General features: G+C 41.5%; 1 protein-coding gene across 5 annotated transcripts in view; it reads right to left on the reverse strand.

The window, feature by feature from the left end:
• Positions 1 to 15,570, reverse strand: part of LOC311030465 (syntaxin-binding protein 4) — a gene marked incomplete at its 5' end in the record, with an annotated part of 313,894 nt that overhangs the window by 159,293 nt on the left and 139,031 nt on the right. For 4 of the 5 annotated variants that reach the window (XM_084036229.1, XM_084036230.1, XM_084036228.1 and 1 more), the window contains 5 exons: positions 7,392 to 10,187; positions 11,126 to 11,256; positions 11,371 to 11,420; positions 13,239 to 13,355; positions 14,347 to 14,538. In XM_084036229.1, coding sequence (XP_083892355.1) covers positions 10,144 to 10,187; positions 11,126 to 11,256; positions 11,371 to 11,420; positions 13,239 to 13,355; positions 14,347 to 14,538 — 534 coding nt within the window. In that variant the 3' untranslated portion in view covers positions 7,392 to 10,143. Of the gene's footprint in view, positions 1 to 7,391; positions 10,188 to 11,125; positions 11,257 to 11,370; positions 11,421 to 13,238; positions 13,356 to 14,346; positions 14,539 to 15,570 lie in introns of those variants that run through there. The other variant, XM_084036231.1, reaches the window with a different exon arrangement.

Here is a 15,570-nt window from a genome sequence, read left to right on the forward strand (position 1 = left end):
AGTGTTCCAAATGAGATTATGGGTATTTTTAGGTATATAATTCTACTTTTTTTTGTTGTTTATTTCACCAGTTCTACAACTACTACTAATAAAACCAACATTTTTTTAATGTTTCTTTACATAACAGCCTTCTGTAATGAGACGCTGCATAACTATCATATCTGCAGGTCACAGTCTGACCTTTCTGAGCTGCTGCGCTCTCAGCCTCAAGCCCCCTCCCCTCATGTAACATACCGCTGGAATCGTAAGCTCGTTGGCTATAAGACCTGTCAGTCAAAAATGTACTCCTCTGCCTATTGGCTCTCTGCCTGGGGATTCTCGTGGTTGGTCAGCCGTTGGTCAGTGAAGCACTGGCTCTCTTGATGGACAGTTTTTTCGGCCAATTGGGATCGCAGAATCATCGAAGGGGGCTTGTTTTGTCGCCAGGAAGTTGCGCTACACGGAGTTAGCAAAGTCCGTCATCGAAGAGCGATAACTAGCGATAAACAGCTATAAACAATCTTTTGTTCAGAAACTCACAACGTCAACACATGGCGTGTTATGGATGATTACCGGAGATCGCGTGCTCGTGGGACTAAACGAAGTAGCTACTTTTGTTCGTTGGACTCTTACCGTTCTCTGGATATAAGGATTAGCATGCAACATGTTCTTTATGGACTTCGAGACAGCTCGAAAGGTAGGGAACTCCTGTCATGTTGTTGTTATTTTTCTGTGCACTCCTTGCACACATGCTGTGTTTGCTTTTGATGTGTTTTCCGTGAGCATAAAACGGCTTACTTTTTCGATTTGCGAGACTCGTAGCTTTCAAATGATGTGTAATATGACTCAGACACATAAAAATAATATGCGAGTAAACAGAATGAATGCAAAACTACTGAGTAGCTGAGCTATCAGGTCCAAACTTACTTTTTTTGAAAGATCATATTCTTGTTAAAATCATATTAAAAAATCGGGAGGGTGTTTTGCCTCATTTTGTCGCAGTGATTTTTTAAAATCCTGATATTGGTGGGGTTTTTGTGTCCGTTTTTGGTACTGCATGTCTTAATATCCTACAAGTAAACATCACAGCAGGGCAATTCAAATGTGTTTTTTACCATTTACCAAAGACTTACATGTGACTAAATGCTACTGATAAATTTAGCCTTACGAAAACATTAAAATGTAGCACAGTTGTAGTTACAGAGGCAATACGTCCTTGAATGTGAGTTAAACATGGTGAAAGCAGCTTTTAATGTCTTAAACCATGAACAAACACAGCATAATATTGAAGACTGTACATTTCGTCATACTTAAAGTATATACATTACACAACCAAATCAAATAATCTTAATTTGAGCATAAAGATTTTACATTACAGTAGAAAAGTCTCCAAAGTTTGATATTGAATAACAGTTTCTCTCTATGCTCACTATGAGACAATATGTGAGTTATGATCAGAAATGGTGGATAGGAAGTATCAGAGATGTTTCAGATGAAGATGAAGATGTACTGGGTTCAGTTCATGCACCCACATGACCCTACCAAGAGTTTCTACTGGCCAAGAAGAGAAGACATGTGCAATGTCCCACTGCAGCATAGAATTGCAAGATTTGACGTTCCCTCTACAGAAACTGGGCGCATGTATGCCATCAAAAAAGATGAGCACAACAGAGCAGAGATGTACATTAGACTATTTGTAAAGTGACTGACAAATTAATGAATGTGACAAAGGAATTGGATCTAAAAGATGAAAAATGTGTGATCCCTCATAGTGAGCATAGAGACAAACTGTTATTCAATATCAAACTTTGGAGACTTTTGTACTGTAATGTAAAATCTTTATGCTCAATTTAAGATTATTATTTGATTTGGTTGTGTAATTTATATACTTACAGTATGACAAAATGTACAGTCTTCAATATTATGCTATGTTTGTTCATGGTTTAAGACATTAAAAGCTACTTTCAGCATGTTTAACTCACATTCAAGGACTTATTGCCTCGACAACTGTGCTACATTTGAATGTTTTCGTAAGGCTAAATTTATCAGTAGCATTTAGTCACATGTAAGTCTTTGGTAAATGGTAAAAAACACATTTGAATTGCCCTCCTGTGATGTTTACTGGTAGGCTATTAGGACATGCAGTACCAAAACCAGCCACAAAAACCCCACCAATATCGGGATTTAAAAAAAATCACTGCGACAAAATGAGGCAAAACACCCTCCTGATTTTTTAATATGATTTTAACAAGAATATGATCTTTCAAATAAAGTAAGTTTGGACCAGATACGTGTTGTCAGTTTTTTGGAATATGACTCTGAAGTTGGGCAAAGATGTGTTAACTTCCATTTTTGAGACTTAATATCTGTGAAACTAATAATCTAAGAGAGACCATATTTTGTAGAATGTTTAAGCTAACACCAGAGATAGAGGCAGAAATGATAGAAGTCTTTTATCTGTAAAAATGGGAGCTCAGCCACTCTTCAAATGTACTACTTTATTTCAACAAGCCTCATTTTAAGTACCTACCATACTAGGTTATCATTGAGCTACACCCCTGATATTCCATGTCTGGAGGCTATTAGTAACAGATATACACTGTAGAAATTTTGAAGGCCACAGGTGAGATAGTTTTCCAGATAATGTCGTTTAAAAATGGCTTTTCAGAGTATGATGCCAAAAACCGTCTAAACTACCCTTCATTCAATGACGTTTCATGAGAAAACTGTTGACAGTAGAGACGTAATATTTTGGATTAGTCCTATTAACAAGTGTGCCTTTGTACTCAATTTTTTTCAGGACATTCTGAGATGGTCAGGTGGGAGGCATTTGATGAAATGACTCGGAATGACCCATTACAAAAATCAGCAAAAACCTGTGTGTGCACATACAGGTACTACTCGGAAAATTAGAATATCGTGTAAAAGTTGTTTTATTCAGGCAATTCAACATAAAAGATGAAACCAATACATTCTATAGACTCATTACATGGAAAGTGAGATATCTCAAGCATTTCTTTGTTGTAATTTTGCTGATTATGATTTACAGCTTATTAAAACCTCAAAACCAAAAACTCATTAAATTAGAATACTGTGAAAAGCTTCAGTAATGTAGGCTCAAAGTGTCACACACTAATCAGGTAAGTAATCCAAAACACCTGCAAAAGGGTCCTGAGCCTTTAAAAAGTCTGTTTGGTTGCTTGTTTGGTTTAGAAGAATTCACAATCATGGGGAAGACTGCTGATCTCACAGTTGTGCAGAAACCATCATTGACTCCCTGCACAAGGTGGGTAAGACACAAAAAGTGATAGCAAAAGAAGCTGGGTGTTCTCAGAGTGCAGTCTCAAAGCACATTAATGGACAGTTAAGTGGAAGGCAGAAGTGTGGAAGAAAACGGTGTACAAGCCGGAGGGATGACCGCAGCCTGGAGAAGATGGTCAGGAAAGGGCCATTCAAAAGTGTGGGGGAACTTCATAAGGAGTGGACTCAGGCTGGAGTTGCTGCTTCAAGGGAAACGTCACGCAGGCGGATGCTGGACATGGGCTTCAAATGTCGAATTCCTGTTGTCAAGCCGCTCCTCACGAGCAAGCAACGCCAGAGGCGCCTTACCTGGGCTAGAGAGAAGAAAGACTGGACTGTTGGCCAGTGGTCCAAAGTCCTCTTTTCTGATGAGAGCAAGTTTTGCATCTCATTTGGCAACAAAGGTCCCAGAGTCTGGAGGAAGACCGGAGAGGCGCAAAATGGAAGATGCAGGAAGTCCAGTGTTAAGTTTCCCCAGTCTGTGATGACTTGGGGATCCATGTCAGCTGCTGGTGTTGGTCCTCTGTGCTTTATCAAGTCCAGCATAAACGCAGCTGTCTACCAGGAAATTTTAGAGCACTTCATGCTTGCTTCAGTGGACCAGCTTTATGGGGATGAGGACTTCATCTTCCAGCAGGACTTGGCACCTGCCCACACTGCCAAAACTACAAAATCCTGGTTCAACAACCATGGGATTACAGTGCTTGACTGGCCCGCAAACTCACCTGACCTGAACCCCATAGAAAATCTGTGGGGCATTGCCAAGAGAAAGCTGAACGGGAAGAGACCAAACAATAAAGAAGAGCTCAAGGCCGCGATTGAAGCATGTTGGTCTTCCATAACACCTGAGATATGCCACAAGATGGTAGCATCCATGCCGCGCCGGATTAAGGCAGTCATTCGTGCAAAAGGGGCCCCAACCAAGTACTAAGTACAGATGCAAGAATTTACATTCAGAGGCCTGACATTTTTGTATTTAAAATCCTTTTTTTTAATTGATTTCAAGCAGTATTCTAATTTTCTGAGTTTTTGAATTTGAGGTTTTCTGAAGCTGCAAGTCCAAATCAGCAAAATCCAAACAAATAAAAGCTTGAAATATATTGATTCGCATTGTATTTGTCTATATAATGTGTAAATTTCACCTTTAAAGTTGAGTTACAGAAATACATGCACTTTTTCAGGATATTCTAATTTTCCGAGTAGTACCTGTATGTCGCTTTAGCACACACTGAGCCCCTTTTCACTCACTAACATTGAACATGGCGTCGGAATGACACAGTGAAAATTACCGTGGCACTTGTAAAATAAATGCACTTTTTCCAACTCAAAACTTAGCATGTTGACTCATTACAACATCATAAGAACATTTACAATCAACTCCAATTGGTTTTATGGCATAAGTGTTTAACATCCCACATTCATAAACAACTGAAAATTCACATCTCTATAGCCGTTAGCAACTTAGCATCGTAGCATATCGCCATAACACAGTATAACAACTCACCGGAGTCCTTGGTTAGAACACACGAGTTGAGAAACCCTTTTGATTTTTATTTCTTTATGTTCAATACAGTTCTCTTGTAACCTTTGTATTATTCTGTAACTACTTTTTGTCACCATATTCTTCAATGAACAGCACACTCCACACCATGGTGACACCACTGACTTAACCACACTTCATAACACCGAAGGCACGCTGTTTCAGCACACTATTTCAGTACGCTATTTCAGCATGCTAGTTCAGCATGCTATTTCAGCACACTGTTTCACACCAGCTCCTTGTTTAAGTAATGTAGACCACGCACAGCGGTTCATTTTGTGTTCTGCATCTATCGCATGGCGTTATGTCCCAATATGGATAAGGGAGTAACAATTGATGTAAATGCACAGAAGGACAGAGGCCAGCTGCTTGTTGCCAAAATATAAGTCCAATTCATTAATTAAGAAAACGAAGAAACAGTAGAGTGCACACACACACACACACACACACATACACAACACAGCTTGCAGGTCTCCAAGGTATTTGTAAAGGTCCTGGACATCTGCTATGTTGCCTTCTGTTAGTTCCAGATACCATCCAGATACCACCATTGGGTACACCCGACCACACTTATTTAGCTCAGATGACTTTCTGATGCCGTTGTAGATCCTGGTGATGTGGATCAGTGAGTCAATGCTCATTCCAAGCATACAGCTCCATGTCATCCATGTAGAGGAAGTGGCTGATGGTTACTCCACTTTGGAACTGGTATCGTAGCCATGTGTGTGGCATCGGGTCAATCCAGGCCATGCACAGGTTGGGTTGTCTGATCAAACAGTGTCTAGTGACTGCTTATCTAGCAGACATCCATCTTGAGAGAAGGACAAGATACCTAGCCACCTAGCTAACTAGCCACCTAGCTAACTAGCCAGCCATCCATCTCCAGAGATGTCATTTCTCTTCCTGGTGAGCTGTGACACCATTTTAAAGTCCCACTGACAAAGTGTTGTCACCATAACAACAACAATCACTATTTCCTTTTGTACTAGTCACATGACCAATGCAAACAGTTTTAGTACTGCGAGTAGTGGAAATAAATGTTTCGAAACAAGAACAGTTAGTACTTTATTTATAAAACAGTAACAGAAATATATGAGGCCACATCAAAGATGCAATTTTGTTTGAGTACAGGACATATATCTGATTTCTATGGACAGCCTTTTAAAAGCAGTCCATTGAAATACAATTCAATTTCACATGTAGCCTTTGACTGATGTCTGCCTAGACTCGGACTAGCAAACACAGGTTTAATCAGCAGGAGCTCCTGACAGTAAAGCCACTCCTGAACACATCAACATGAACATGCAGTATGAAGCCACAGAATCCCTTTCAATGCCTCATTCTTTGCCTTCTGTTGACGAGTAAGGGCACAAGGATGGACAAAGGGACACTGTTGTGTTTATGTTTTTGTTTTACTTTTTGCTCAACAGTAACCCTTGTGGCAGATGGCAGCAAGTGAGAAATTCAGACCAGCTCCAGATTGTCTTTTCCAAGCTAACAAGTCCTCCCATACATGCAATCCATGGAGAGAGTGCGTTATGGAACGCTGATTTGATGAGAATGTTTAGTTCTGTCTGCATGAATATGTCAAATTTGTAAGTCCAGTTGTAATACCAGTCTAATGCTTCTGGCCATTTGCAGAGATTTCCTGCTTGCAACACATTTGTGTGCATACGCAGCATATAAAGTACTATAGTAGAACTCAGCCTACCTTTCTGGTTCTGAGATGGACACGGAGGCAAAACGAGGTGGCGATGAGTGGGTGCAGCTTCAATTGAGCTACAGCTGTGGGAACAGGTGAGATGAGTTGGGCTGATGAGATGGGCGTAAATGCACATAGGTGAGGGAGTGGAAAACGACTGGGCAGCAGACTGGGAAACACCGGAGCTGCGTTTCAATAACAGTTTGAGTCGCCCTCGCTCACTTGCCCTAAGCACTTGCCCTCGGGGGAATCCCCGCCGCCATCTTAAGGGCTGTTCCATTTCCCTGAACAGCTGAAGTGAACTCCGTGAGATCGACCCTTGAGGGCTGAGTGATCGAGTGAACAACGATGGCCACTTCAGAGCTGTATATCACCCACAATGCATTGCAGTGGTGCACAAAAAATATGTCCATGCGGTGGCGATAATGAACCTCAAACACCATTGTCTGCTGTCTATTCACCACCAAGGAAGAAGAAGAAAGAAGAAAGTAGAAAATGAATTAAATTTAATTCATTTTCTTAAATTGTGCAATTAGACTGTCTGTTGCAGAGTTATGGCAGAGCCCAACGTTTACAAGTGTAAAGTATATAAGCCGACGTATTGCCATCAAGCGCAGAATACGTCTTCGTCTCAATGAAATGAGTCTCTGCATATTTTGTGTAATTCGGAATAGGCAGTATAGCGCTACTCCAACAACGTGTGGTTGATCCATGATTGTCTGGGCTGTTAGTGAACGAGGGCAGGTGTGTTCCATTTATCTCTTTCACTCCCCCTCCGCCCACTTTCCCTCCACCCTCCAAGTGGCCTCCGTGTGACGTCATAGCAAGGGCTGAGGGCAAGTGAGCGAGGGCGACTCAAACTGTTTTTGAAACGCAGCCCAGTATTTTTCAGTTTTACATATGGAGAACTCATTAATAAGCTCACTCTCTTTTTACTTTCTACACAAGGAACACATGTTCCCATGGCTGCATCCTATTGGCCAAATGTTATCTGGCTGCTTCTGATTGGACTTTTTTAAAAATAAAAAACAAGCGTCTATGAGATACTGCTCAAGGTTGCTTTAGGATCTGCAATTCGATTTCGAGAGGAAGATACTTAACAACATGTCCGAGTATTAATATGAATGACATTTTTTGGCTCGACTGCTGAGCCATATCAGTACGAGCCTGAGCTGTCAATCACAACAGAGCCGAGAGAGCCGTGGAGCCGAATGTTAATCTGCCTGGAAAAATAGTTTCTTAAGTTTCTCCTGACCTGAATTTCAAAATCTGATTTTAGCTGGAGGCGCTTTTAATGATGAGGTGAGTTTCAGATAACCTTGACAAACAGTTTCAGGTAACTTCTGTAACGTTTATTGAATATGGACAAAACTTTAAAATAAAACTATCTCATAATATCTCAAATAAAGCAATTTTGGTAATCATGCTAGAGATGTAAAGTATGTTAACTCAGTGGCCAATGTTGGCAGTGGAAAATGACATTGACTAAACACTGGTATGGTCCCATCAGAAGACACAATGATTTGGTAACACAACTACATTTTTTACGCCTTAAGGCATTTCTGTAACTTAATTTTCAACCTCTTAGGCCCCGTTTACACAAAGGGAAAATGCAAATATTTCCATGCGGTTTGGCCTCTCATTTATACGAAAACCCCGTAAACTATTATTTCTAAAAACTCCGGCCAAAGTGGAGATTTCTGATAATGCCGGTTATGTGTTGTTGTGTCAACTGGGAGAAACAGGATTTTAGGTTCTCAAGCGTCACATTATGCGGCAGAAAATTCTTAACGTCATGTGAGCGCCCTGTGTTGGCTATCATGGATGCTGTTAAGGTGGTACTCATTTTTACATTTGTGCAAACGCTTTTGGCCTGTTTGCATTTGCAAATACAACTGCTATACTCTATCGATATATTGTTTTGAAAGGAACAGGAAGTCGCTTGTGTTATTCATTGTTGTTGATTCTGAGGATTCTGATTGGCCTGCATGGCTTTATCCTTCTCCCTACACTGCCACCCATAGTTTGGCATAGTTAATAGTCAACGGCGTATTTATGCGGGTTTATGTAAATGACAACTTTTTTGAAAACGGAGGGGGGAATTATTAGTTTCTCTAAATACCCTGCTATGTATAAATGTGGCCTTAATGCGGTCAACATCGGCTGCTACCGCTACATCTGTTCTGAATGAAACCCTACACACATCGCAAAAGAGACGCAACATCAGCCATTTATTTTATTTGCCTGCCAAAAAGCCCACTAGATGGCAGTATTGGAGCACAAACGGCAACCTGTTAAATTAGAATTTGTTGTTCTGCCATTGACTTTGATGGAAATGGGTTAAGCTCCTTCTTAATTAATGATGATATTTTAGTGCAGACAAGGGGTATTTTTAATGTAATGGCAATACATTTTACATTGTGTACACATTAGGAATGGGATGATAGAAGATTTTTATCTCAGATCAGGATAAAAAAAACACTAATTTGCTATCATGGTAAAAAATAAATAATAAAAAAGTATTATGTAATAAATAAAAATCGCACGATGTTTCCATTTTATTTTAGATCTATTAATTGTTTATTTTTGCAGGGAGACCGTATCATTACCTTATTTAAGATTGTTTGACTATTTGTTTTTCACTAAAAAAATGTCTTGTTCCTCAACATAACGTAAAGTGATTGGAGTTTCTTTTTGTGCCATATTTGAATTGTTATTGGCTTATATCGTGAAGTCATCTCTCTTAACTCCACCCACCCCACTCAAATGGACTCTCCCAAATTGATTTAGCTAAGCAGCCCAAATATACCAGAAAGATAGCAAGAGCCCACATGACCACAACGTCGATGCATCGTAAAAGGCTCCGTGTGTTGACACCAACCAATAGCAGGGTCCAAATGCCTTAAGATGTAAAAAGTTGTGGAAATGCAGATGGAAGGCCTGGTCTGCTTGAGATTCCTGCCTTAAGTTAAATCTGTTAGGTAGTTTTTTTCTTGCCAATGTGGCATAGCAACGCTTGCTCTTGGGTGATGTAGGGACTTTAAAATTCAGTGACTTTAAAAATGATGGGCGTGTTCTAGTCCTGCTTTCTGTGAAAAGTGTCCTCATGTAACTTTTGTTGCGATATGACACTATAAATAAAAGTCTTGAGACGTACACATTTTAGATGTCAATGCAGATGCAGAATTAGACATTTTGGTGCGATCTGCATTCCGTTACAGCAGCGTGTGTGTGTTGTGGAATTCATGCAGCTCCTTCAACAACACCTGCCTTCAGAGGAACACAAGAGGAAATTCCAGCGGACATTTGATTTGGCAGAGCACTTCTCAAAGGGACTTGTGTACGTATCATGGGTGAATGAGAGTCCTCGGGTCACCGCTGAGTGCAACCCATGCCGCCGGCGAAGCCTCCATAGAGTTTAAAAACAAAGACACTCATTTGATGTGTGTGAGGAAGCTTTGGCATTAAACACTGGCGTTGTTCTGTTTAATCTGTCAATGTGAGCAGTGGAGGATTTGAATGTATTGAAGGGATCTCATGATTTTGAGATGGCGTCCTGTCTGGAGTCCAACGGGGGTTCAGCTGCTCAGTCAGCCACCTCAACCGGCCCAGGTCCTCCGACTCAAGGATCCACGTCGGGGACAGATGCTTCCTCCAACGCTGATGCTGCAGGTCGATCACAGGTGGGCAGACAGGACAGTACCAATCATCATCATCATCATCATCATAATGTAAAAACAAGAAACAGATGGAAAACTGAACAACTGATCCAGGATGAAGGACATTCTGAACCCATTCAGGTACTAGAGGGCTATTTCACCATTAAAATGACCGTTTTTATACCAATGTCTCACCCATATAACTAGAACTCTTCAGGAATACTGCTCTCACACAAAATGTGAAACCAATATCGCGATTGCATACGTCAATGCAAAGATACAAATTTGCGGCGCATTCGCACAAGTTGAAAATATTTCAATTCAAACAAGAAATTCTGGTGACACTGTTTCTTTAAAGCCTACCAGTGTTGCTGAACTAGAATGTTGTCTCCTGTGTCTATGGAGAGAGCTTCTTAAAGTGGGGGTCCCACAAAATAATTTGCTATAAATTATAAAATTGTGCTGTATCATTAAATAATGCGACCAAAAGAAACTCTGATATGATTGTGACATCACGTCAATCTGTCAATCACACTTCACTCCCACTGCTAGCTAGCTGGCCACCATGGAGAAATATTTGAGTCGGTCCACATTGTCACGTTATGCTGAGACCAAACGAGCCAAATTGAGAAAATATGACTTGTCTTAAAAAGACAGGAAATATGCTGGAATCACTGCACATTTTGTTAAGAAACAAATATGTCTATTGTGTCACAAATAAGAGACACATATTTTTTTAGTGAACATCCAAAACCTTCTAATAATGTAAATCTAGTTATCATAAGTCTCCTCGCATAAATCAATAGTTTTGTGTTCTGTATTTTCTTTTAAATCAGGCCCTATTTTTCAGGTCTCTACCATGATAGTGGGCTAGACACTTTTTAAAGTGACTGGTGATTTTGGAGTGATGAAATCCTTTCTGTAGTTTTCTGGTTGAGCCTGTACCTTTGTCATCCCCCACCGGGCTGCAGACCCCCGCCACCAGCTCTCTGGCCTCCACAGCCAGTTGGAAGGCGGGGTCAGGAAGCGGTGACGGGGTGTCGGGGCTGTCGGTGGCTGGAGATGACCTGTTGCTCCTGATACACACACACACACACACACACACACACACACACACAGGAAGAGGAGTGTTTACAGCAGGACTCCGAGCTAATAATGACTCATCTTTTCTGATAATGTCAGTCTCTTACCCGCCGTCTCCTCCAAACAGACTGGGGGTCGTCAGCACTTTGTGGACGTTCTGAGGGCAGACACAAAGAGTTAGGTTTTCTCTATGAACTACACTAAAGAATTTTCTTATTCGTGTCAACATTCAACTTGAGCGAGAAATTTGCGTTACGTGAAAGCCTCTCATCGCTGAGATCCTCCTCCTGTCACCCTGATATAGATAGTAGTCCATATTAGTCCAGAGACCAGACCAGACTATGTGGAGAAACCAGAGACTGTTTGTGGTCCCCCAGAGGTCTAGATAGTAGCTCACATTAGTCCAGAGACAAGATCAGACTATATGGAATCTTTTAAAGAAAAGATTATGATGAAGATTTTATCCTGTGGGTAATGGGGGCGGGACTAGATAAGCTTTGGCTTCTCCCGCTTTCCCTTTCGGCCATGTGTATTGTATTATTTTAACAAAGATGAAGTGTGATGATGACGATTTAATTGTCTGTGGTCCCCCAGAGGTCTAGATAGTAGCCCACATTAGTCCAGAGACCAGACCAGACTATGTGGAGCAACCAGAGACTGTCTGTTGTCCCCCAGAGGTCTAGATATTGGGGCATTAGGGGGGCATTAGCTCAGGAGGTAGAGCGGGTTGGGCTGGTAACCACAAGATTGCTTGTTCTATCCCCGGCTCCTCCTAGCTGAGTGCCTGGTGTCCCTGAGCAAGACACCTCACCCTAATTGCTCCTGACGAGCTGGCTGTCGCCCTACGTGGTTGACTGCGCTGTCGGTGTGTGAATGTGTGTGTGAATGGGTGAATGTCAGTCAACACTGTACAGCACTTTGGACAAAAGCGCTATATAAATGAGGACCATTTAGATAGTAGCTCACATTAGTCCAGAGACCAGACCAGACTATGTCCTGTGTGGCGTAAAGCAGCCCTTCCACCTGTTAAAAAGACGGACGTGCTCCGTCCAATCAGCAATGATGTGTCATAGCAAGTACCTACCCTTTCCGGTAGAAGTTAATGTTGTTGTGTTTTTGTTAATGTCATTGCCGTTTGCCCTTCAGGGCCACCGTAGCGTTAGAGTTCTGTTATACTGACATTTGGACTTTCTTGCTTTAAAAAAATGACAACTGTCATTTGGATAAATAAACTAATCTGAGGCTTTGCAGATGAGCTGTGGTTTGTACTGTTTCTAGATATGTGCTTACTGTTACAAATGAAAGACTTCTTCTTTATGAACTGTTGCAAATAGCTGCAGTAAGTGTTTCAGCCACCAGAGGGCAGACTGACTCCATGGCAGCACATGAAACATTGAATCCAGTGTATGGTAGATGAAGGGATGTGACAGGACACATGCTGACTGTCATGAAGTCATTTCCGTCTATTGACAGTCTGTTGACGATCCACATCACTTGTCCTCGCCTCCAAAGCAAATAGTCAGCTATTTCATAGATAACACAAAGGTGTTTTGGGTCTATGCCAACACTCAGCAGTGTATAATCTGGTGCTGAGGATGATGTCTGCCACGAAAATCATTTGATATATCTCAGGACTAAATGTCCTGGACATGACTGTGAAGAGTAATAAAAATAAATAAATAAATAAATAACATTCAATCCTGAGCAGTTCTTCTTTCACCGCAGATAGAAAATGTCCATCCACTGTAATTTAGTCCATTCAGTTGGGTCCGTACAGTCCAACAGATCCAACATTGATAACTGTTCTGCTGGAAAACCAGTCAAATACCCAGAAAGGCTCCACACTCCTAGTCACACATGTGACAGCACACACTACAGAATGGAAACTGTGCTTGTGAGTCTCTAGGACAACATAGAAAACATCTCTGGATGAAAGTAGAGGGGAAGTGATCCGTTAGGCCTGTTGAAGTCGTACCTGAGCGAAGCCCAGCAGCTTCCTGTTGGAGATCTCCAGGTGTTTCCTGCTCAGCTCCGACTTCCTCAGCTGAACGTCGATGGTTGTCAGCCTCCTGTTCAGCTCCAGCACCTGCTCCTGATCAGCACAATCCATACACATTACACTTGATCTGGGTTTGATTTACACCCTTGAAATAGTAAAACCAGATGAAGTGATCATTTTGCAGTGGTGTCTTTATTTTTTCCCAGAGCTGTATGTATGTATATGCATGCGCGCACACACACACACACACACACACACACACACACACACACACACACACACACACACACACACACACACACACACACACACACACACACACACACACACACACACACACACACACATTATACTGGTCCCTTTCACCATGGTCTTTGTGAAAGGCTTGTAAGTGAGGAGGAAATGAAGACAACCAATGAAGGAATGAAAGAATGAAAGAGAGAAAAAAGACTGGTAGAGGGAAGGTTCTGGTCCTCGGAGAGAAGGGCCTTCATTTCTCTTATTGTCTCATCATCTGTATCACCTGAGATGAAAATGCACAGACATACACCTGCTGGTGAAAACACAGATGCAGCTCCATGTGGCTGACGGTGATGATGCCCGCTCAGGACGGAGGGAAGGAAGCTTTTTACATTCCTAACGATACCATCTGCAGGGAGAGTGTTCATGTTTGTTCAGTCGACCGCTGAGAGGTGATGCCAGACTCCAGGTGATGCCAGCCAACAGAGACACGCTGCAGCAGACGAACTTTAAACAGGTTTGTGCAGTGACAGTTTCACAATGTGGATTTAGACACCGTTGCCATGGAGGCTACAGAGATAACAACAGCTCTGTGTTTGTAATGCTATATGGAATGCCGTTTAGGAAATAATTTTATACATATATATATTTATGTATATACATATATATATATATAATGTGAAGTTTGAGAATATGGAATATATATATATATATATATATATATACATACACACACACATACATTGTTGTGTATGTATTTTATGAATTGACCACACATTGTATATAAGAGTAAACATGCTGTGGAGTAGAAAGTATTGGAAACAGCTCGATGCCTGAGACTCACCTTGTTGGTCTCCACTCCGCGTGCTTGCCTCTTGCTGGCGAGCTGGTTCTTCAGGTCTCTGATCTCAGCCTCCAGCAGCTGGATCACCTCTTCATAGTCCTGCTCGGCGCTGCTTGTCTGCCGCTGGCCGGCCTCTGCCACCTGCAGCCGGCTCTTCAGACGGGTGTTCTCCTCCACAGTCAGACAGGCTTTCTGAAGAGAACAACAGAACCTCTGCTGGTTCAAATATTCATACTTGGCTCTGCAACAAACTTCAGCACAGTCTCAAGGCACAACCATTTTTTGTTGCTTAATATGACTTCAAATAAATGTTTTTGAATTGGAAGTATTGTTAATGCTTACACCATGTTTTCATTTTGTCAGTGGAAACGACATAATGCTACAAAATAAAGAAAAGTGAGGATTCAGCAACAAAACCAACATTAAAGACAAAAAAGTGTTGTAGCGGTCTGTGGTCTCACAGAGCTTTACCATAGTACCTCACATTTGTACAGAGAGGGAACAAAACCATCCAGTCAACAATGTTGCTGCTGTATTAATGTCTAGATGACATATTTAGTACTGATGGATATTCTGGGTTCCTCTGGCTGTAGTAAACCAGCTGATGTGGGTCTTGCTAGAGCCAGTGAATCCAGCTTCATCCAGAGCACCTCTGGACAGCGACGGCACCAGAAAATTATTATTGGGGGGGCAATGAGGGGGTCTGATTGTTTATAGGAGGTGCTATTGAATTCTGACACCAACAAATAATACTATAATAGATATAGATGTACTGTTCCCGTGGCCGTGCTGATACACTACATATTGTCGAATGCATGTTACTAAACGTTTATCATAAAACAAACACAAGCATATTTAACTACTTTTAATGAAATTAAGTGCCAAACAACAAGCACAAAAAACAATACAAATCCACCACAGAGAACATCTGTGGATTTACAAGAGTGTAACTGAGAATTGTAGCACAGTGTATAGTTGTATACAGTATACTCTTACAACTGTCTCTCAACTCACTAAATATGTTTTCTCTCTCCTTCTGTTCTCCTCTCCTTCACTCTCCACTCCTGTCTTCCTCCTCTTCCTCTCCTCTAAACTCCTCCTCCTCACTCTCCACTCCTGTCTTCCTCTCCTCTAAACTCCTCCTCATTCACTCTCAACTCCTGTCTTCCTCTCCTCTAAACTCCTCCTCCTCACTCTCCACTCCTGTCTTCCTCTCCTCTAAAC

The sequence above is a fragment of the Eutrigla gurnardus genome, assembly GCF_963514095.1.
Source record: "Eutrigla gurnardus genome assembly, chromosome: 20".
NCBI classification, from domain to species: Eukaryota; Metazoa; Chordata; class Actinopteri; order Perciformes; family Triglidae; genus Eutrigla; species Eutrigla gurnardus.